The following is a 25,134-nucleotide window of genomic DNA, read 5'->3' on the forward strand; positions in this document are numbered from 1 at the left end:
AAGGCGTTGCACTCACGGTCGCGATATCGTGGTTTCAATTCCTAGACCGGGTGATGTGTTGTGCTCTTGAGCAAAACACTTTATCTCACGCTACTCAGCGATCACTTCGTCGCCTGACGCGTGGTACAACGTGCACCTGTTCAGAAAAAGTCGATTTGATGGAGTGAATGAGCTAATACATGTATGTATGTATGTATGTATGTATGTATGTATGTATGTGTGTGTGTGTGTGTGTGTGCGTGTGTGTGTGTGTGACCCCCTTCGGTCATGAATGACCATGGGATTGCACTTAGAAAGTTACCATCCGAGAGGCACAAGTCTGGGCAAGGTTGTTTATGGAAGACCAGCAATCGCCCATGCATACCAGCCTCCCCGCTCCACGCCACCGATGTTATCCAAAGGAAAGGCAAAGGCTGATATAGCTTGGCACCTGTAACGTCGCAGCTCATTTCTACAGCTCAGTGAAATGGAGCAACGTGAAATAAAGTGTCTTCCTCAAGAACACAACACGCGGCTTGGTCCGGGAATCGAACTCACAACCTCACGATCATAAGCTCGACGCTCTAATCACTGAGCCATGCACCTTCACACACACATGCACACACACACGCACACACACACGCACACACACACACGCACACACACGCACACACACACGCACACACACGCACACACACGCACACACACGCATATATCAGGTTGCGTAAAAAGTAAGCAACGTTTTGGAATATGAAGAATTTGTGCCGGGTTTTTACACAAATTTGAATTATGTTTTAAACATTTTTGCAGTTTTCTGATAATGCACACAAAGAATTTTCCCAAATGCATCAATAAATTAACATTGATATGTTTCTTCCCGTTGTTACAATCATCAGAAATAAAACTGTCAAAGTGAGATATTGGAGCAATTTTGCTGTTCAACTTTAAAAAAGTACGTAAGGCAGCTGAAGCTCGTCGCGATATCAACGAAACTATTGGTGATAAAATGACTAGTGAGTGATCAGCTCGAAAATAGTTTAAACGATTTCGCAGTTGAGGCCTGAGACTTGAAGATCGAGGACGTCCATCTGTCATCGATGACGGTCAATTAAAGACCGTCATTGAGAAAGATCCACGTAAGACCGCTCGAGAACTGACAGAAAATCATAAAATCACGACAAATGGGTACCACAGGATTTGAATAAAAATCTGAAAATGCGCAGATATGAAATCTGCTCGTCGCTTCTTTTCCGTAACCAGACCAATCCATTTCTCGAGCGTATTGTAACTTACGATGAAAAGTGGATTGTGTACAATAATACAACACGTTCTTCGTAGTGGTTGGATAAAAATGAAGCCCCAAAAAGCTTTCATAAACCTGAGCTCTTCAAAAGGAAGGTTGTGGTGACGGTTTGGTCGTGCACTGCTGAACTAATCCACTATAACTTCTTAAAACCCGGAAAAACCTTTACTGCAGAAACATATTGCCATGAAATTGCCAAAATGAACAAAAACTTGCTACTCCTCCGTCCCAGACTGGGGAACAGAAGAGGGCCAATCATTCTTCATGTCAATGCTTGACGACACATTTCACTAATGACGTTCCAGAGATTGAGGAAAGTCGGCTACGAAGTTCTTCCTCACCCAGCTTGTTCCCTAGATCTTTCTCTTACCGACTACCACTTTTTCAAGCACCTTGATAGTTTCCTGTGAGAGAAGGAGTTCAAAAATCAAACCGATGCTGAGAATTCGTTCAAAGGGTTCATCAGCTCCAGAACTCCAGATTGTTATGTCACTGGAATAAACAAACTGGCAACTCGTTGGCAAAAATGTTTTGATTGCAAAGGTATTTACTTTGATGAATAAAATATTTCCGCATTGTTGAAAAAATATGTTGTGATGTATTTCATGTTTTAAATCGTTGCCTACTTTTTACTCAGCCTGATATATATATTTATATGTGTATTCAAGTATGTATGTATATATATGCATATATGTATGTGTGTGTGTGTGGAGTGTATATATATGTATGTGTGTGTGTGTGAAGTATATATATATATATATATATGTATTGATCGCAATAAGAATGAAGTAACGAATAAACAAAACTGTTTCGTTCGCTTTAAAATCGATATACCAAATTTGTTGTAATTGTACATATATGACGTTCGTAAGGAGAGAGCAAGCCAGTAAACTATTTAGCGTTAAAGAAATAAAAAACACACTCATTTTCATCAATATGTGACAATTTCTTATCAAATCTGACGCTTAACAAGAGAAAACATTTTTCTATCGATATTATTATTATCATTGTCATTTTCATTATTATTATTATTATAATAATAATAATTATTATTATTATTATTATTATTATTATTATTATAATTATTATTATTATTATTATTATTATTATTATTATTATTATTATTATTATTATTATTATTATTATTATTATTATTATTATTTTTATTATTATTATTATTGTTATTATCATTATCTATCGTTGTTGTAGTTTTAGTTTTTTTGAGCATCTGATACAATTGATATAAATATTAAAATGAATTCATTACTAGTATTGGAATTTGTTTATACTGCAAAGTAATATGATTCTACAACTATGTGACGGATAGAAATAAATTTTAAGGAAGTTTATATTGAATTTGCGTATTTCATGCAAAATGTTGTTGAAAAAATATATAAATATTAATTGGTATATGATTTTCAAAATTAGAAGATTGGTATTTTAGCCGATGTATGGATTTAAAACCCGAAGAAAAAAGCAGTAAAATCAATTAGATACGAGAAACACTGGGGAATCATATCCTTTCTGTGTATCTTAAATCTTATTTTGATATACCTTTTCTTCATCAGGATCGTGTTGCTATGGGGGTGGATATGTCATTTGTTGCCTAAAGCATGCATACGCGTGCTCGCACACACACATTATATATATATATATATATATATATATATATATATATATATATATATATATATATATATATATATATATATATATATTTATTTATTTATTTATTTATGTGTTTCAGCCAAGTGGCTGCGGTCATGCTGGTGCACCATATATATATATATATATATATATATATATATATATATATATATACGTGTGAGTAGACAAACGAACGAAGGGCAGTCAATACATTTATTGGGAGTTACATGTATACATCAAAACAGTTTGATTCAATTTGATCCTTGGTACTCCGAGTTTCAGGCACGTGGTTACACTTCCGTCAGTGGAGTCTGAATGAGAGTTCGATTGAAGAGAGTGAATGTTTATTACTGGACATTAGCCTGCGATTGGTCGCGAAAGGTCATGTGGTATCGATGCTGGTAATACAGCGACAGAAGTTAGATGGAGAATGCCACGGATGAACTGGAAATCGGCCGCGTGGTCGACAAGATATCAGTCATATGGTTGGGAGAGTGGGGTGGAACCGTAAATGTGTGTGTGTGGGTGGTATTTGTATATATGGACATGTATATGCTCATATAACTACAGGTATGCATCAGTACCTATACGTGTGAGCATGAGTGCTTAGATGTACATTCACACATCGGTGCGCGCGCGTACACATGCACACGAACACATACATTCACACACACACATAGGAAGGCACACACACATACATGCGCGGACACACGTATACACACACATGCACTCACCGACACACACGGACACACACGTGCGCACACCATCTCCATCTACCTATGCACACGAGCACACATACGCACGCGTATACACGAGTGCACAAGTGTACATACAGGCACACACACGGGTGCACATCTATATGGCCTAAGGCCAGCAAATTCGGGGAGTGGGTAAGTGATTGCATCGATCCTAGTATTTGACACTTATTTTATCGACCTCGAAAGGATGAAAGGCAAAGTTGATCTCGGCAGAATTTGAACTGAGAACGTGAAGACGGAAGAAATACCACTAAGTATTTCGCTAACTATTCTGCCAGTTCGCGGCCTTAACGTATATATATATATATGTATCTCAATTTTGTAATTTATCTTTTATTCACGCTCTCATTTTTCTTTCTTTCTCCCTCTCTCACATTTCTTGGCCCTCTTTATCTTTAACTCCCAATATTTCCCACTCATTTATCTCCCTTGCACCTCTCCCTTTGTCTCTGATTTTTTTTCTAATCCTCCAATCCAACTGTCCCCTATCCATTTCTCCTCCTTCCAAGTGACCGGTGTCCGGCCAGTCATGATCTGTCTTTCCTGATCTGAGTGCCGACAGTCAACACGTCTTGTGTCCATCTCCCATGTTCCTGCCTTTATGCTTTCACTTCATACACGTCCGCTCAATTTGAATCGTTCTCAGTCGCAAGACGCCTGCTGTTATTTCTTGTATTCGTAATTGTGTACCATGTTCTCCGTTTTTTGTTTGTTTGTTTGTTTCGTCTTTGTTGCCGTACACATACGCTAGTTTTCTTACAAAGGGGTCTAATACTCTTAGCTTAGACTTTTGTGGGGACAACCAGATCTAACAATGTCAAGTGTGTCTGAAATGGTCGTGATTTCTGGTACTTAACTGATGAAAGAAAGCCAAGAATGACCCGTCATTTTTTGGCTGTCCTAATTGTTGTTTCTCTTGTCCGTCTTTGTGTCGTCTATCTGTCCGAAAGTTTCAATGCCCTCTATTGCGTTTTTGTTCCATTTCTCTCTCCCTCTCTCTCTCTCTCTCTCTCTCTCTCTCTCCCTCTCTCTCTCTCTCTCTCTCTCCTCTCTCCCCTCTCTCCCTCCCCTCTCTCCCTCCCCTCTCTCTCTCTCCCCTCTCTCTCTCTCCCCCCTCTCTCTATCTCTCTCTCTTTCTCTCTCTCTCTCTCTCTCTCTCTCTCTCTCTCTCTCTCTCTATATATATATATATATATATATATTAATAGTAAAAGTATGGCAACAAAAGAATGAATGAGACCTCGATATTATGTAAATAGAGGAATGTATCTGTAATACAATATGTGACATATTCGGTTGCCATCATTTTTAGATTCATTCAACTAAACGTTCAAGGCGGTGCCCTAGTATGGCCTCAGACTAATGTGATAAAAGGTATATATATATATATATATATATATATATATATATATATATATATATATATTGTATTTCGGGATTGTAATTTTTTTTGCCAAATAAACACACTCACTATAGATTTCCAGACAAGAGACATGAGTTAAAATGATAAAATAAAAACAGTAATAAACGAGTGAAGAAAATATTATATAGTGCGTGTACTTATTTGGCCCCAAAAATGACTATCCTGAAATACAACAATATCATCACACGAATTTTACATGAGGAATCTTGCAAAGCGAATTGATAAACGTAATATATATATATATATATATATATATATATATATATATATATATATTACTGTAAATAATTGCTGTTTTCACTCTCGTTGGTATTACTTTTCCTGGTGGTTTGGGTTTGGCTGCCCTCTCTAGCATGTAAGGTGTCCTGTAAAGGGTCGCCTCTTTGTATAAATACTATACACTTATATGATATATGCATATATATATATATATATATATATATATACATATATATATATATATATATATATATATATATATATATATATATTGTGATACATGCATACATGCATATATATGTGTGTGTGTGCGCATCTTGGACTCTCTCGTCGTAAGGACTAGACACATGATTTGTTTATAGTAATCAAATATTTGTGTTCACATAAGCTCGCCCCCTATATCAAATCGACATTATCTATACAGGTGCACCATCTGCTACGTTTCAGAAGACAAGATGATCGCTGAGCAACGTGAAAAGAAGTGCTTTGCTCAAGAACACAACGCAACGCCTGGTGTCAGAATCGATCCCACAATCGCGCAATCGTGAGTGCAACACCCTAGCCATTAAGCCGTGTGCCTTCTCTCTCTCTCTCACACACACACATATCCATGAATATATATATATAATGTATACACACACACACACACACACACACACACACACACACACACACACACACACACACACACATTTAACTTTGTTTTAAAATTGGCTGAAAACGTACTCAGTATCAGTGTAGAGTGTGAAAACATTTAGACTGATGTAATAACCATTTACCCTGGAGTTTCTTCAGAACGGGTGTTTCATTTCTATCTAAAGAACCGACTACAGATAAAAAAAAAACTCTCCTCTAATAGGCCATAGATTTGCCAAATGAATTTTTATGATCACAAAGAACTTGTCCAGTGATAATCATTTATTTAATAGACGCGTATATTTCTATTTCATATACTGTGAACTTCTCCACTTTTCCTTAAGTTGTGGCTTATTTTGTTTTAATGAGTAGCAACAACGGTCTCGTACACGGTAATATGATGTCTAAACAAAAATTTGACGTATTCAGGAAACAGCCTCACCCCCACTCGTCACATATAGAGAGGCCTCTACTCAAAATATCCCTTGCAAATGAATGATAGTTTTATTAATTTTTATTTGATGGAAGGCCTTCTATAATCTTCAGAAAGGAACAAGTACGAACGATTTATCTCAAAAAGATTACCCTACTCATGAACAAATTTGGAATATCCTTTCAAAAATACCATCATATCCGAATAAAGAACAAGATACATAATATCAACAACAATTTGTGATCACTATTAAATTATAAATTACTGGATATTAAGAAATGCGACAATTGTTTTCTAATCGGATGAGACGTAGTCTGTATTGTTTCGATAAAAATATGTCTGCTGAACTTTTAGTTATCAAAAGAAGTAAACAACAGCAAAAAGCACAATGGGAATCCTTTAATGAAAATCACATGACTCCGGATTCAGTCCTCGTGCGTGACATATTGGGCAAGTGTTTTCTACAATAACCTCGGGCCGACCAAAGCCTCGTGAATGGATGTAGTAGATGGGAGCCCGTCGTATGTATATATATATATATATATGTGTGTGTGTGTGTGTGTGTGTGTGTGTGTGTGTGTGTGTGTGTGTGTGTGTGTGTGTGTGTGTGTGTGTGTGTCTGTGTGCGTGCGTGTGTCTGTGTGCGTGTGTCTTTGTGTCTGTGTCCTTTGTTGGTGCTTGACAACTGGTGCTGGTGTATTTACATCCATGTAAATTAGCAGTTCAGCTAAGCGACCGATAAAATTAGTACCAGGCTTTAAAAAATGTCCTGAAATAATTTGCGAAGGCGGTACTCCAGCATAGCCGCAATCTAATAACTGAAACAAGCAAAAAAAAAATAAAATAAAGAAACAAAAGAAAAGCTACATATAGTTGCCCTCACGAAAACGTTTTCCAACAAACCATTTTCACTTTAACTGAAGTGCTACAAGCCACACTTCCGAGTAAAATCGACTGTCAGGCTTATAAACACCAAAAATCAGATATCAAAATCCCAAGTAAAACGATTTTACATACCACTATACCAAAAGTCAAAACCTTTTCCCTTCTACCATTATAGATAAATGCCGTGGGAGTTACACAGTGGTTTACACGAATTCTTACTGTACGATAGCTATGATACCTCCATTATTATCAAACCGGTTCTATACAAAGTTTGATAAATCATAACTGTTTGCAGAGCTGATAGAAATTATTCATTATTTGCAAAAATATTGGCATACCATGAGGGATCTACTGGGATGGATTTTCTTGCTAAAACGGCATTGAAATATACAATCAATAAACCAGAATTCTCACTTCGCTCTGTTGGACACAGCGAAGGTTAGGGATTCAATAACTATGAGCTGTTTTAAGGATAAAATAACCTACATAGACACCCAAACTGAGTGCACAATATCAGTGTACTTAAATAGATGAACAATCATCACAGTCAAGTAGATGGAGAACAAGGTACGCGCAAACACATTTCTGTTTATTACTTAACTACTGGGGTCGATTCTGAGAAAACAGCTTTGAAGTTGAAATATGCTTTCATATATATACATACCAAGACAAACTTATCAACAAACTTAAGTGGGCACGTAGACTTGTCCAAGATTCTCTCTAGTACTTTTCTATTTGCCGGATCAAAGGCTTTCGTTAAGTTAATTTTTTTTTTTTACTTGTTGAATGTACAACTATCATGTGGAAATCATACGCATTTTGCTATCGATATGCAAATACTGCAATGAGTGTAAAATATAGCCATATCAATCGATGATTTAGCACGCTAAGGTGATACTCGTAGCTGCGCACATATGTATGCATCTCACTGTAGCTTATTCAAAATTCACAAAAAAAACATAAAAACGGCCGCAGTGGTTGGCAGTTGCACTGTAAACGCTCGGGCGTTAGAAAAACACGAGAAGAAAAGACTTAAAGATATACACAGAGTGCACTCAATTCCGTGAATTAGTTTCTTTAAGAAACTAGCTAATCAGGCAATGTGGTGATTGATAAGTAGACGGGATGAAATATGTGAGGGGAGTGAGTCTCTTTAGTTAACACGGGTATAAGGCCAAACATGTTTCCGTCATAGTAGGTTTCCTCATTGTAGCAGGAAACTACACGTACTTATCAAGTCATACATATATACATGTACTTAAAGATACACGCATATATACATGCACAAACACACACACATATATATAGGTAATTATGTATATATATATATATGAGCAGGCTGTTCCGTTGATTGGATCAACTGGAACCCTCGACGTCGTAAGCGACGGAGTGCCAACAACAACAACATATATATATATATATATATATATATATATATATATATATATATATATATATATATATATATATATATATATATATATATATATATAAAACTATGTACATATATATATGTATATATACATATATATATTTACATACATATATACATACACACATATATATATATATGTAGACATATCTACATATATATAAATATATGCAAGTATATATGTATGTATATAGCTATAGATATATATGCATATATGTGTATGTGTGTGAGTGTGTGTATGCATATATACACATATAAGTGCGCTAACATTCATATACACGTATATATATATATATATATATATGACAACAAAAGAAAGAAAGAGACCTCGATATTATGTCTTTCAGTATGATGTCTGGCCTATTTGCGTCTATCTTTCTGTCAGTTTGAATGGTGAAGTTCCAGAGGAGTGCGATGTGATCATTTTCAAGTACTGGGGGTGGTTTGTGTTCCCACCAGTTTTTATCATGGGGCAAGTCCAAGTTTTTGCATATTACCCAGTGAATATATTGTGCAGCTCTATCATGCCTGTTGAGATACTCTGTAGGCGCAAGCAGACTGCACATGGAGACAACATGATCGATGGTCTCATTTTGTTGTTGGCATATACGACATAATGGGGAGCTGCCGTTCTTTAATATGTTGGCCTGATAGTTCTTTGTAGGTAGGCATTGATCTTGGGCTGCTATGATAAACCCCTCTGTTTCTGATTTCAAGCCAGAGGCCATTAACCATTGGTGGGTAAGGGCTTTGTCAATATCTGCATTATTCGCTCTCTTTGGGTATTTGCCATTGAGAGGTTTTCCATGCCATTTTTCAGTCATAATATCTAAGGCAGCAATTTTTGCACGGGTTTTCAAGCGCTTAGCTTTTTCTGCAGGTGTTTCTAGTTCGTCTAATTCTTGAATTTGTTGCAATTGGAATTCACTTAGATAGTCCTTTGCCTGTTTTGTTACTGAGTAAGATGCTTTCTTGCTTTCATGTTTTAAGACAAGTTTTAGCATCCAGTCCTCAGAGTTTTTCAGATAGGTGTCTAGGCCAATTGTGGCTACCTTCATTGATAATGCCAGCTGTAGAAGTCCTCGGCCTCCCTCTTTTCTTGGCAGATAAAGACGTTCTATATCTGCCTTAGGGTGGTGCATTCTATGCATTGTCAACAGTTTTCGTATTTTTCTGTCAACATTACATATTTCAGTAATTGACCAGTATTTGTAGCTCTCCGCTGCTTCTAACTCTTTTATGACATTTTGCTAGTCAAGGTTCACATTAGATGTATTTGTCATTTTTCCTTTGATAAAGGTAGCTTTTGCACATTTATCAAGGCCAAATTGCACCCTGATGTCATCACTGAATTGTTTAACAATCGATAGTAGGTCTTTGAGTTGTTGGTCATTTTTTGCAAAGAGCTTTAAATCATCCATGTAAATGAGATGATTTATATTTTTATCAAATATTTTATAACCATACTGTGCATCATTGAGTAATTTTGAGAGCGGTATTAGGGCTAGACAGAAGAGGAGTGGTGATAGTGAGTCACCCTGGAAAATGCCACATGAAATTCTTACATCTCCAGCATTTAGAGATTCATTGTCATTGTTCAACATCAGTGCGGTTCTCCATAATCTCATACTTACAGATAAAAAGTTTCGCAGAGTAGGAGCTATTTTATACATTTCCAGACATTTCCTAATCCAGCTATGTGGTAGGCTATCAAAGGCCTTTTTATAGTCTATCCAGGCTATTGACAAGTTTTTGTGTCGCTTGTGACAATCTTCTAAGATCATCTTATTGATGAGTAGCTGATCTTTACAACCATAAGATCCACGTTTACATACCTTTTGCTCATTAGGGAATATGCTACTTTCTATTAAAAAACTATAGGTGTACTCGGTTAGGACAGATGTTAGCGTCTTATACATTGTTGTTAAGCAGGTTATGGGGCGATAATTTTTTGGTTCGTTTGTTTCCTCATTTTTTGGAAGCAGGAATGTTAAACCATTTACTTGCCAAGAGGGCATCAAACTAGGATTTTGCAAAACATCGTTGTAAAGTTTTGCTAGCAGTTCATGGCTTTCTGGGAAGGCATTCAACCAGAAGTTAGGAATTTTATCCTTTCCTGGAGACTTCCATTTGCTTGACCTCCTGAGAGCAGATCTTATATCTTCTACCTTGACCCTCTCCCACTTTTGCTCCTCTAAGGAGTCTAGGTCTGTAGATATTCTATCAATCCAAGGGGCCTTTTCATTGTGTGTTTTATCTTCTGCCCAGATTTTATTCCAAAATTCTTGCACTTCTTCTTTTGATGGGACAGACTTTATTGTTACTGGTGTTTTCCCTATCTTCCTGTAGAAATTCTTGGGGTTATTTTTGAACATGTTATTATCTCAGAAGAATCTAACATGCTTTTCATACCTTGGTATGCGGGCAGCTTTAGCACATACCTTTTGCTTGATGGTATTATTATTATTATTATATATATACATATATATATATATATATATATATATATATATATATATATATATATATATATATATATAGTTACCTGTTTGTCTAGCATCACGTTACGTGTCATAAAGTAGAACACCATAAATCGCACCGAACTGTAGGCGGTGTAAACTCGTACAAACACGGAAACACACATATACGTATAACTGCACACATATACATACGCACATACACATGCACGCGCGCATATTTTATACGCACTCGCACACATATATCTTTGAATGCCATTGTCGATGTATGCGTGTTTTGCAGGAATATTCGTACGTGTGCATGGCTGAATGTTTGTCAGTTTGTTTACCTCTGTCTATGTACTTATGTATCAGTAAATATTGTGTACGTAGATAGAGTTAATTAACCAAGGTATGTAAACATTGCCAAAGAAAAATAATGTCTAGAAAGATTTAATTGAAACGAAATGGTTTTAAGGAAAAAAAGGGGAAATTGAAAACATTCAGCAGATGGATAAAAAAAAAATTAGGAAATTGAATGTCGAAACGGCTAAGTAAGTCAATTGCAAGTAACGTTTCTTAATTAATAGAGCAGCGTGTACAATCAGTAATAAGACAACTATAGAACATCTATTTGTCTATTAAATGAGGTAGACAGCTTTGACAATTTAAAAAGGAGTGTAATCACGTAACTGTTGAACTTGCTATTAGCAGCACACTTTCTAGCATACAAAGAGATGGACATCAATGTAATTAAAATACACTTAGATTTTTCTATCGCCAAGTCGGCTGCGAAATGACAGCACCATTGATACTCCTTTAAAAAAAACTTGATCCTTTCCTATTTATGGTAGGAAAGGATCAAGCTATCTACAAACTAAAGTCTGACCCAAATACTGGCGGCACAGTGTATTCTACAGCAATCAAACAAAGACCAGGATATGGTGTTAAGAATATGATGGTTTAAGCCTAATGTTACAAGTTATCATTGTTTTGACTCTCACAGGGCAGAGGAAATCTTTAATATCAAATACTTTGTAATGAATGCGTAGTAATATATAGATTTCACATTTAGCACAAGGCCAGCAATATCGGTGGAGGGGGACACGTCGATTACATCGGCCTCAGTACTCTACTGGTACTTATTTTATCAATCAATATCCGGTGAATATGCTGTGTGGGGCATCGTTTCCCATTTAAACTGCTCCAGCCTTTGTAATATCATCCTTGCTGTATGTAGCCGAGCATTATCCTGATGGAAGAACACCTTTCATCTTGAAGTTAAAGACGGTCGTGTTTCTCCTAGCCCCGACTTGAGCCGCTCAAGCTGCTCGCAGTAGATCTTTGTTATTATTTTGGTTTGGGTTTAAAAGTTCAAAGTGGACTAAACCTTTCATATCCCACTGAACAGATAACAACACCCTACGTGGGTGAAGACCTTCTTTAGCCGGGGGTTCCGGTGTTTCTCCTTTCCCTATCCACTGTCTTCGGCGCTTGATATTTCTATAGAGAACTCATTTCTCGTCAGCAGTCACTATTCGGTCCAAAAAAGAAATGTTCATTCTTGAGACGTGACAACAAAGAAGAGCACATAATCACCCTGCGCGCGATTACAGTCTGGCAGTTTGTGAGGAACCCATTGACCAAATTTGCTGACTTCTCCGAAAGTACGCAGGAGTCGATGAATGGTTGAATGACCAAATCCAAGCCTCTCTGCTAGTTCCTCAACAGTTACAATGGGATTTTCTTCCACCAGGGTTTGCAAGACATCCTCGTCGAGCTCTACAGATCGTCTTCTACGCTGTAGTATCCGGCTCGGAGTTTCTGAAACCACCATTGACACTGGCTTACGCTTATCGTCCGATCCACATATACTGCATTAATATTACGTAGACTTTCCGTTGCGTTGTTGCCTTTATTGAATTCATAAAGCAAAATATGCTCTTTTGTCACTCAATTACTACCCGCTTTTATAACAAGTTGATGCAGGTACTTTATCCCGTCCCTCTCCGACTTTTAGTTCATGTAATAGAAAAATAAATGCATTATTTATGGGATGACCCAATGTGTGCGTGTGTGTGTGTGTGTGTGTGTGTGTGTGTGTGTGTGTGTGTGTGTGTGTGTGTATACATGCATATATATATATGTATATATATATATATATATATATATATATATATATATATATATATATATATATATATATATATATATACATATATATATATGTATATGTATATGTATATGTATATATATAAATATTAATATTTCTAAGTCTCTCTAAAGGAGACTACGGCAGCGGTACTGGATATTAATAGTTATCGCCAAGCCAACATGGCAGTCTATATATATAGTCACATAATCATGCATACATAGAAACACGTCAAAAGTAGAATTTATTGGGTTTATTGCGTGGAAGAGAAACGTCTCACAATTTAGGAAGTACCCTTGCTAGGAAGGGTATTTCTGAAACATTAAGCTGTTCTTATTCCTTGTAAACTATTTTACCTACTTATTCCATTTTATTAAAATTTTGACGTGGCTCATCACTAGATCTTTAGGAATCTTTCCGACAACGTTTATAGCATGAACAGACAACAGGAACATAAAAAAGTAAAGACAACGACTTTTAAATCAAACAAGCTTTGGATTCAACTTTCTCTTGCTTCTTGTCGCTTGATGGTCTTTGACTTTACTAAGTTTATGGACTCTTTGACTATTTGTTTACGTCTGGCCGAAAATTACCCTCCTCTCCAAGCATGATTGTTAGGGTTGCTGCAGTTGCTAAGTGAATAGGATATCAACGTACTTAGACCCACAATCGATGACACGGATTCTTTGGCAAGTACAATAGCAGTGGCGATGACAGTTACTGACTAGCTCAGTCCACGTGTCTGTATACATGAGTCATATTTTGATACAACTCAACATGAGTGTTACAGAAAGAACATCTATACTGCTGCTCGATCTTCTTGAAATAACAACTAAATTCTCTAAAATCACACTGCACCGTCTTTACAGTTTAAAGCACTTTGGCTAATGTAAATCTAAATTACTATAATTACATCTGGAATGCCTATCATCATAAATTTGCTTTATGACGATTGACCAAGCATTTAAGAACATCAAAGGACACTTTATAGAAGTACTCAACCTGCTTGAAATAGCATCCAAATCTATTTGCATCCTATAATTGGAAAACATAGTTCCTGATATGTAAAACAGATGGTGTAGGGTTATTATGGGTGGGAGAACTTGATCATACCTTTTTTTTATCAGAAGTGACCTGGGGCTAAACAACAAGAACAGATTACACCTATTTGTAGTAGTGTCTACCTTTCAGTGTGCAATTTCCTTTATAAATTTTACTTATGTAACAGGTACATCTCTTCCCTGATCTACTTTGCTACTATTAACGCACTGCACTGAAAATTTCTGAATATTGGCTGCTGTAAATGGAAATGTAATATCCGAGTAAATACTTTTCGATGTTTATTTAATTCTGTTGTGAATTGAAATTTCTTTGGAGTCGATGAATGGAAATGATGGATTTTATCCATCGCCCTTTTAACATCACCCATCCTATGTCTGACGATAAATTTCTGCTTTCTTCCAACTAGTCTTGCAGGTCTAAGAGAGGCCTCTGACAAATCTATACGATAAGCAAGTTTTGAATTGGAATTAACCCTAAAATATTCGGTCGCCCCTAAAATTGAGTAGACATATTGAATATAGTTCTCAAAACAATTTTCCACAAATACAACACTATGAAAGATAACCTAATACATGAAACACATGTTTCATTTTTACACGAATATTAATGATTTCATCTTCCATATTTATAGGAGAGAGAAAAAAATGACTTTCTAACTTTTTACAATTAAAATTACTGCTAAATTTACAAAAAGTTGTTTTCAAAATTCTTAGCACGTTTCAAAAGCTATGTTTGTATTGTATTACTTACTATCTGAGGTATAAAACTGTTTCAATTAAGCACCAAAGCATTACAGTCTTAATGCAATGCGAAAAAAACATTTTGCCGAAAATGAAGTGAAACTCTAATTGAACCAGTTACGATTTGGGTTTGCAGATAATGTTATCTCATTCTCACTAATTCTTGCTAAAACGTAATATAACTACAGTTTAATATATCTTAGTTATGGCTTCTTTAATGATTTACAAGTGACTTTGTAAATGTTTTATATTCATTGAAATGAAATGCAATTAACGTCTGCTAATATATGTTAAATAACCTTTAAAAATTATATTACTCTTGGAAACAAAATTTCGTTGGCTTCTATCTGGGATATATTTTTGACTAATTTAAGGGCGCTGAACCCATACATAAGATTTTCTTACGACCATGTTTAATATTTTGGTTTCCAACACACTTCTATTATTAATAATCACAGTTCAAAAGTGTCTAATTAAAATGTCAGGGAACCGTACTTATTTTAGCGCCTGCCGTAGATGTTAAACCTATTCTAGATATGTTTGGGGTACTGATTCTAAATTTCTTCAGTCAGTTCTATCTTGGAGATACTGTTTGTGTGGTGAGATTAGGGACTTAAGGACCCCCATTGCACATTACAGTTTAGTGCAATAGAAATTAAATTCATTCTTGTATATTTAGGCTGCTGATTCCAAAAATAGCATCACACTTCTGATTTCTTAATTATATGACATTATACACGAAATGTCAACAATGCTATTAAAATTGGTTTATTTCGCATCAAATCTTAGACTAAAGTCATTGAACAAGTATATATTTGCTGTGGTTCCTTACGCAGAAAATTCACTGGACTTAGCACGGAAAAAGCGTAGGTAGAGGATTTTATAGCTCCCATTTTTTTTAAAAAAAGCTTAAGAATGATTTTCATTTCATATATGCAATGGACAACGCTAAGTCCTATATGTGATTTGTTTTAGATGTCAAAAAGTATTTGGTAACCGTTAAGCGGGAAACCGCTCTGAATTAGCAGAGAATATGCTATCATATTACAAGGTAGGCTGTAACGCGACAAATAAGGTCCCTTGTATTCACAGTTGCTTAGGTTGCTTTCTAGAAAAGCCTGATGATTAAAGCGAAAAGCAAGGTGTAAAATTTAACCAGAGTGTAAAACAAAGAAAATGAAATATTTCAAAAGGTGAGACACACATATACAAATACATTATGCTGGAATATTTATTGGGACTCTTCTCGCCATATAAAGTTTTATAAAAGAAGGTGCTTGTGTACCAAATGTAGCATCGTTTTATGTTTATAGCAAATAATATATTAGTAGCATTAATATTGTTGTTTGGTATACGATTAGTGGATAATTACAAAATTCGTGTTGATAGGGTAAAGATGTTGCTAGGTTCTGAAGTCATAACGGTTCCATTTCTAAGGCAAAGACGATAATCTCAGTGCTCGTGTAGAAGGATGTACTGTGTTTCCCAAACTAGTGTTGATAATGCAAACGATAATAGAATGTTTTATACAGAAATAGCTGCTGGTGTATTTTGGAATTAGCGTCTCAAATCAACACCAGAATAAGTCAAAATGTTAAGTATTTATAATTGTTTTGTTGGTTCATTTATGAATTACACGTCGAATGACTAAGACTTATATACATGTGTACACACCTATACATTTACATGTATATGTATGTATCTTTACGTATACACACACACACACACACACACACACACACACTGTAGTTATATAAACATTAATGGAAGCGCCACTTTTCGTTGTGCTAATTTTTCTATTGGCAACATGCCACATTGAAAATTGCTTTAGTCTGCATGTAAGTGTTAATATATATTATGTATTCCTTGCAGTTCATGATATAGGCCGCTACTTTTCTCTTTCTTTTTTGCAAATTTTTATATCTAATTACGTTAAAATGAGTGACATGTCTGACTTCCAAAGAGGACAAATTGTTTAAGTGCGGATGATTGGAGCTTCATTCACTAAAACTGTTGAATTGTTTTATGTTTTAGAGCTGCTGTATCTAACAATTATTTTAGCGTTCGAAAACGAAGATAAAATCAGTCCCCACTGACATGTTTCTGGATGGAAGGTAAAGCTTATAGATAAGTTCTGCTGAATAGTGAACCACATTGTGTTTGAAAATAATCGAACAACGCCAAAAGTGAAATCGAAGGTAAACTACCATTTTGAAAACTGTGCCAATAAAAACTGTTCGTCTCGAACTCCATATAGCTGGCTACCATATAGTTGGCTACCATATAGCTGGCTGCATTTGCTAAAACGTTCCTGTTCCCCGTCAATATTGATAGCAAAAAGAAAATGCGGCTTTAACTCTGAGAAGTGATCAATGGCTCTAAGAAACAATTTCGCATTCTCTGATGAATCCTCGTTTACCCTCTTAGCTTGTTTGGCCCTTTCCGCGAAGCATGGAAATCACTCCGTGGAGACTGTCCACAGCCGTGATTTTGGCCCCTTAGTTGTTCTACATGGTACAGTTAATACCAAGGACAATGTGAGTATTTTGGCTGATCATGGTCATCTTATGGTTCAAATATTGTTTCTTGAATATTTTACGGTGTGTTTTGAAACAACATTGAGGAGCTGCTTTCCCTCTTCATCGTCGCTGAAAGAGCTAATGCAGGCTTTATTTGAGAATGGTTCAATCCCCAAAACATGCACAAGTCAGTTGCTCGGCGTATTAAAACTGTGATTGATGTCAAAGATGAACTAACCTATTAAATAATAAACAATTTCCTTTTAACAATGCGTTTCTATTATTTTAGCTTAATTCGGAGGCGGCGAGTTGGCAAAGTGGCTAGCAGGGAGGGTGAAATGCTTAGCGGTATTTCTCTGCTTTTTTTATGTTTTCAGTTCAAATACCGCTGAGATCGACTTTGCCTTTCATCCTTTCGCAGTCGATAAAATAAATATCAGTTGAGCACTGGGAGCCGATGTAATCGACTTACCCCTTCCTCAGAAATTGCTGTCCTTGAGCCAAAAATTGAAACTACTATTTTAGCTTAATTTAAATGTCACTTTTTAAGTTGGGTATGAAAAACCACTGTTTCGAATTGTTGGCACAAGACTAGTAACTTTTATTGGGGTTGATAAGTGGATAAAATCTACCCCATTTATTGACTGATATTTTATAGCACCGGCCCCAAAAAGATGGAACTTAAAATTGACTTCGGTAGGATTCGAACACAGAACGTACAGAATCAGAATACCGAAAATCATTTATTCGACGATCTAACATATCTGCCAGTCCGCTGTCTTACGCATGGAAAATACTTCTTTGTGCTATATGCACAAGGCCTGAAATTTTGGGGGAAGGGGCTAGTCGATTATATCGACCCCAGTGCTCCGAGAAGATGAAAGGCAAAGTCGACTTCTGCCGGAATTTGAACACAGAACGTAAATACGGATGAAATGCCGTTAAGCATTTTATCCAATGAGCTAACGATTCTGCTAAACTCACCGCCATTGTTATGAAAAATAAAAAGTTGGATATGAATACAGCCCTTCAACATAATCCTTTACTCCAAATATAACCACGATTTCTCTATGGAGAAATAAACATTTTTAAGAAATATAATTTCTTTAATATTTATAGAAATTAAAAAATAAGTTTATTACCTGTCAATGGCGATGGCTGCTAATGTATTGACTGATGCGCATACGGAGACCCCTTGCAAATAGGGTGTGGCTTTACAAAGAATAGCTCCAAATGGCCAACCTAAAAGAAAAACAAATATAGAACCATTAATTCAATATAGATACATTTCGCTCACCTGTAGTCAAAATTAACAGGTAAATGTTAAATGATATCACATAACATTCATAAAACAACGTTTTAAATTTATCCATATTGAATAAGAAAGAAGGACAAAATGTACCAACAGGTGTGTTGTGGGAGGTAATTCTGCCAATCAAAGTACGCGCATTGGATATGTTCTACTTATTTCTAAATATCAGTCAATTAGATAATTAATCAGTTGTTGAATTAATTATCTATCTGTCAAAATACTTTCATTACAGTTTGTGACCTTATCAATGACGACGTCGCTGTCAAGTACGTCTTTCTCCTCATAACTGTTCGTCTCAGGGATCGTGTACTTTCATTGGTGATATGCACCTCCTCAACCACAATACATTATCAGGTGCAACATAAGATTTTGCATAAACAATCTTGCAAAACAAATACAAAACTATTGCTTAAATACAAAAGCTATACCGGTGTTTTCATCAATGTCTCGTTCCGTAAGAAAATTTTTGCATCGTAGCACACGTATAACCAAACACTCAGTATTTCTACGGTTTACAGTAATGTACCAACACATACACGCAATGTACTCTGCGGGAAATAGAAAAAAGGCTTTGTGTAGCCGCTTAAACAGCTAGAAGTAGGAGCCATACACTTGAAACCATACTTTGTCATCCTGAAAAGTCAACTACCTGAAAAAGGAAACAGTTGCGACGGTCTAGGTTATTTTCGCCATCTGTACAGGTATTCGCTGTACTACTACTACTACTACTACTACTACTACTACTACTACTACTACTACTACACGACGTGCATTATGAAATTTTGTTACTGGTCGTAAATTTGGAACAAAACCTAACTGTGACTGGCACCGTATTAGCTTGCCCGGCTGTTACATGACAATAATTAAAGATATCAACATAAATGGTTCTATATATGTTTTCTTATTTTTCTTATTTTATTTCAAGTAATTTTAAATGCCATATCGATGTTTGAACTACATTACGTATATTGCTAATTTCACTTAAAATGAAAATGACACCAGTTAATAATCTCAATTCATAACGAAGTGACTGAAAAGCTGTGGTTTTAATGCAGTATGTAATACTGTAACAACTAGACAATCATTATAATAATTCAAGCTATGTTAAAGGTTTATAAATGCCCTTGAGGCATTTTACCATAACTACGAAGCATAAAATCTGTGTGCGCACATGTTTCATATATGTGGTGAGAGGGCATTATTGCTCTTTACACGGGGTTTAAGTTCTAAAAGTATTACACAAAAGTTAATAAAGAAAAGACACAGAATTTTAATAAGGAAACCTGTTGCTGAGGAAAACGTCTCCGTGAGTCCGTTCGTTACGATTTTCTCTTGAAGCTAATTAACCATTGTACGCTATTGGGAACAGAAGAAGACACACCGTTACATATCCGGTAAGGAACTGAAACTATACTGTTATACCAGAAATCAATATATGAGGACTGGGAAATAAAATCGCAGATGGACAACAAAATATATAAATGGAAAATGATACTTTTCTATTCAGTATTTATGTCCCGAGGTTCTAGATTCAAATAAACCTTGATCGGAATTCATGTTTTTCTGCTTCTGATTTAGTTATTTTCAACATTATATTAAAGTATCTGCAGCTGTGTGTACAGTTGTAGGAAAATATTTCACTTCACAGGAAATTTAATATATCAACGAAACAGAGCATTAGCTTCGGGTTATATATATATATATATATATATATATATATGATGGCAGTTTTTTGTGTCCAAATATCCTGAAGAAGAGCGGCTCGCACACAAATGGCTAGCTAAACCGATCCTTGCAGAGTTTCTGGTCCTGGCCGTACTCGGTAGTTATAAGGTGAGTGTTAGCCCAACCAATCTAGTCCCTCCTTTTAGAATTGGAGGTCCGACTGCAGTGGCTCAGAGGGCTGAGACGGCTGAAGTATCTAGTAGGCTGTAGGTTTTACATTGGACTGGCCTTCTCCTAGGTAAATTGTGTTTGAGGACTGAAGGACACCATCTGCTCCGAGGTTGCTAGAAGAATGTCAAAGAGGGTACCGGTTGACTTTTTAATTTGCTGTTGAGATTTACTTCCTTATGTATGTTTTGTTTTGTAATTCCGAAGACACTCACAATCCAGTGAAGTTTCCTTCATAGCATGCTAAACAAACCATATCTGGGAGATCCTGACTGGCTAGAAGTGGGAACAAAAGTTTCTAAGTGGTGGTTATACACTACGAAATCCTGGAACGTCCCAACCAGGGCTCTAATACAGGTATAATGATTATATATATATATATATATATATATATATATATATATATATATATATATATATATATATATATATATATATGTATGTATGTATGTATAAATATATGCATGTATTTATATACATACATATACATAGGTATGCATATACGTATATATATATGTATATATAAATATATATATGTATGTATGTATATATATGTACGTATGCATGTATATAAATACATAGATACATATATGTATTTATATATATCTTACACAAATTTGTAGATAACAAACACTCATACATACATGTTACACAGAAGGTCAAAGTATGTATTCGCTTTCCAGCTACATATAATGCATTTATACCTCTCTTTTATTAACACTCTAATATACAAAGTATAACCCAGCTCCAACATAAATACGTGAAAAAAATAATTTTGTAAATTAGAAAAGCAGTATTGAACACAGTCGATCAAAATTCGTTAACAATATTTTGCAGTGGCCATTTAGATGATATTTGTCTTGTTAGTCATTAAGCAAAATCAACTGATGTTGAAAATATAAATGTAAAGTTTATATCTTATGAGTGGTAGTGTGTCAAAATTTCATTACCATGCTAATTTCCTCCAATCAAATCATACAATCTTTATTTCTTAATCAACGTTTAACCGAAATATTGATAAAAAAAAAAAAAAAAAGACGAGTGAATATATACATCACTGACGGTCATACATACTTTACTCCCAATTAGCAGGGTGTGTTGTATTGAACATAAACTTTTGCAGAATCGTTAGCATGCCGTACAACATAATGAGTAGCGGCACTTCGTCCGTCTTTATGTTCTGAGTTCTAATTCCGCTGAGGTCGGCTTTGCTTTTCATCCCTTAAATTAAGTACCTGCCAAACACTGAGGTCAATATAATTGATTAGACCCCAAATTTTCAGGCATTGTGCTTATAATAGAAGGGGTTATTTCAGATTTAACTCCAGGTGCAAAAGAAACAGAAACGTTATAACATCTAAAGGAAACCTTTACCATGTTCGCTTCGGAGTTCACATTCCGATAGGTTGATTCTGCTTTCATCCTTCTGGGAGGGGGGATGAAATAAACACCAGTTGTGTACTAGTGGTAGATATATTCGATGTTGTCCCTGTCCAACATCTATGACTTTATACATATACTAAAAATTATTATTTTAGATCTAAGTAACCAAATGGCACATACTGGAATAAGTAGTGCATCGGACAAATTGGATATTTTGTTGTGCTTAGTTCATATCGTTCACATTCCGGCTTCCAGTCCTTCTGAGGCGGCAAGATGAAGTTTCTCTAAAATATACCTGTGTGTATAACGTTTCTGGTATGAAAACAAACGCGGGCTGCATTAAGTGTAATATTTTGTCTCAGAAGAAATTTATCAGAGGCTTATACATTAGAAATACTACGCTTCATTTTAAACATTGGGGGGTCGCGAGACACGGTGTTTCAACTTTATTTAGTCACCTCAGTTATGAACACACTAGTGAAGTGTAAGATTCATTTGTGTCGTCAAGCCACCTTCAAAGTATGTAGTTTTTTACTAAGTGGAAACTGTTAAAATTGTTGTTATTGCTGCTGTTTAATCCCACGTTAGTGTCTTTGGATCGCATATAATCGAAAGTGTTCTAATCATGACCACAATATCATTTTTGCAAGAAGAGTATATCTAAGTCTATATTAAGCATTTATAATACAACATGATTTGAAAGAATATTTCACTGTGTGTTCTTGTCTTTGTAGATAAAACCATCAAGTAGAGGTATCATTTTCTTCCTTATTTAAATAGATTTAAGAGCAGTTGATGGCTAAATCAATAAATCAATAGATAAAGTGTGGTAAATAAACATTTTGTCCAAAAATTCCATTTTTCGCAACGTGAAGTTGTGTATTTTCATCTATCTGAGTCAATAAAATAAGTAGTACCAAAGTAATGAAATCCATTTGAAGTACCAAGCCGTTTTCCGTGCATTATTTATGATCCACTTTAAACAAAAAATCATCAGTATAATTCAAGTTTTAAGGTCGACGTATTGGAATATATATATTAAAAGTTAAGATCTCTTTTTTTTTTTACTTAGTGCAATCTTTCTAATATTTGGATGCAAATCCTACTGTTGTCAACTCTACCAGGCCTATATAACAGTTGCAGCATAAATGCTATATGAAAAGAATTACGAAGATAAAAGAAACTTCGTGTCATGTCATGTGCAAAAGTATAGTGTGTTTCATTGATATGTATCACATTTCATTATTTTGAATTTGCTCAACAATTTTACTTTGTATTCGGGAAGATACCTAATAAACCCCATTTATTACAACAAACTGCTGTATTGAAGTTTACAGAGCAATTATAGAATAAAAATTATCAATATTTATAAATATGTATGCTTTTTACGACACTACAGTTTCTCTTTTTTTTATGATGTCTCATTTAAAATTCACTGTGAAAAATTAAATCTTATCTATATTGTTGCACGTAATTATTTGCATGACTTTGAAAGGAATAAAATTCTACATTTCAAACTAGAAATTCACAAACTAAATTATGGGGGTGGGTAACGACAAATTCACGAACAGAAATGGAAAGAATCTTTACTCTATTTGATTGTTTGAAATATTTTACAAAATGAAAGCCACATGATGTAAAGGAATGATTTCAAATCGAGGCCATTAGCTGATATAATGAAGCGCATTAATTTTTTGTCAAAACAGAATTCCATCGTTGAAGAGTGGGCTGTCTCAGTAGCAATTGATCCATCAGATTTAAAGATGCCCTTGTATATACTTACGTACGTATGTACGTAAGTATGTATGTATGTATGTATGTATGTATGCATGCATGCATGCATGTATGTATATATGTCATTTTTCAGTTAGTTTCATTTCAAGATTTCTTGCCAATAGAGAACGAGCCGGTTTCTAACCTAAATCCAAAGCTCCTTCATTGGAATTTCAACATTAACAACAGGGTATTTTTGTTTGTTTGCATGTATGTGTGCAAATGTGTATGTTTTGTTTTGTGTATGTATTCTCATGCCTATAGTTGCATACCTAGACATGCTCATATATATTTAAATGATAAACTTCTGGAAAGTTTTACAAATTTTTACAGTTCCAGTGATGGATTGGATCTATAGTCTTCGAATTAGCTTTCTCCTCTCTGGTCTTGAGAAGCCTAATATCTCAAGATTGGTATTTAGGCAGTGTGTTACATATCTCAGTGTCCCATTAATTACAGGTATAAACCTGGAATTGTAATCTGGACAGAGTAACTGCAGATTTCGCAATAATTCAGCATAGGTGTTCTATTTTTCATTGATTTTCAGCTGTATGTTAACATCTGCAGGGCAGGTAATTTCAACAACTGTACACAGTTTCTCTTCCCTACCCCAAATCATTATATCAGGCCTGTTGTGCTTACATTTTATTTAGGTCTTCACTGGGACATTCCATCAGAACGCCTTTTAGTTATGATTGGCTATGGCTCGGGGTTATCCGTCCGACGGATTTCATTATAGAGTCTGCTAGCTACAACATAATGCCTCATCGGTAGATAATACCATGGTGACATTTTCGGCCAACTGCTTATGATGTGGGCGATATCTTCGGTGTTAACTCCACAAAATCGGCATTGGTAGTCACATTTTACTGCTTTTTCTGAATCTCTATTCCTTTTGTGCATCAGGTATTAGGTTGATATTTCCTTTTCCTGGATGGCAAAAGCATACTCTTCAAAGAGGGAGGTAGTATTGTTCCAGGATAGACAGTTTATATATGTAATTATGTATGTATCTACTGTATCTACAAATATGTATGCATGTATGTATACACATGTATATATACACATATATGTATATATATATATATATATATATATATATATATATATATATATATATATATATATA

At 35.3% G+C, this 25,134-nt stretch overlaps 1 protein-coding gene across 1 annotated transcript in view; it reads right to left on the minus strand.

The window, feature by feature from the left end:
* LOC106870661 (neuropeptide SIFamide receptor) overlaps positions 1–25,134 on the minus strand; it is a 324,203-nt gene that overhangs the window by 8,211 nt on the left and 290,858 nt on the right. The window contains exon 2 of the mRNA XM_014916811.3: positions 18,787–18,886. Coding sequence (XP_014772297.1) covers positions 18,787–18,886 — 100 coding nt within the window. The remainder of the gene's footprint in view (positions 1–18,786; positions 18,887–25,134) is intronic.

The sequence above is a fragment of the Octopus bimaculoides genome, chromosome 2 (genome assembly GCF_046866305.1).
Source record: "Octopus bimaculoides isolate indiv1 chromosome 2, ASM4686630v1, whole genome shotgun sequence".
Classification (NCBI taxonomy): Eukaryota; Metazoa; Mollusca; class Cephalopoda; order Octopoda; family Octopodidae; genus Octopus; species Octopus bimaculoides.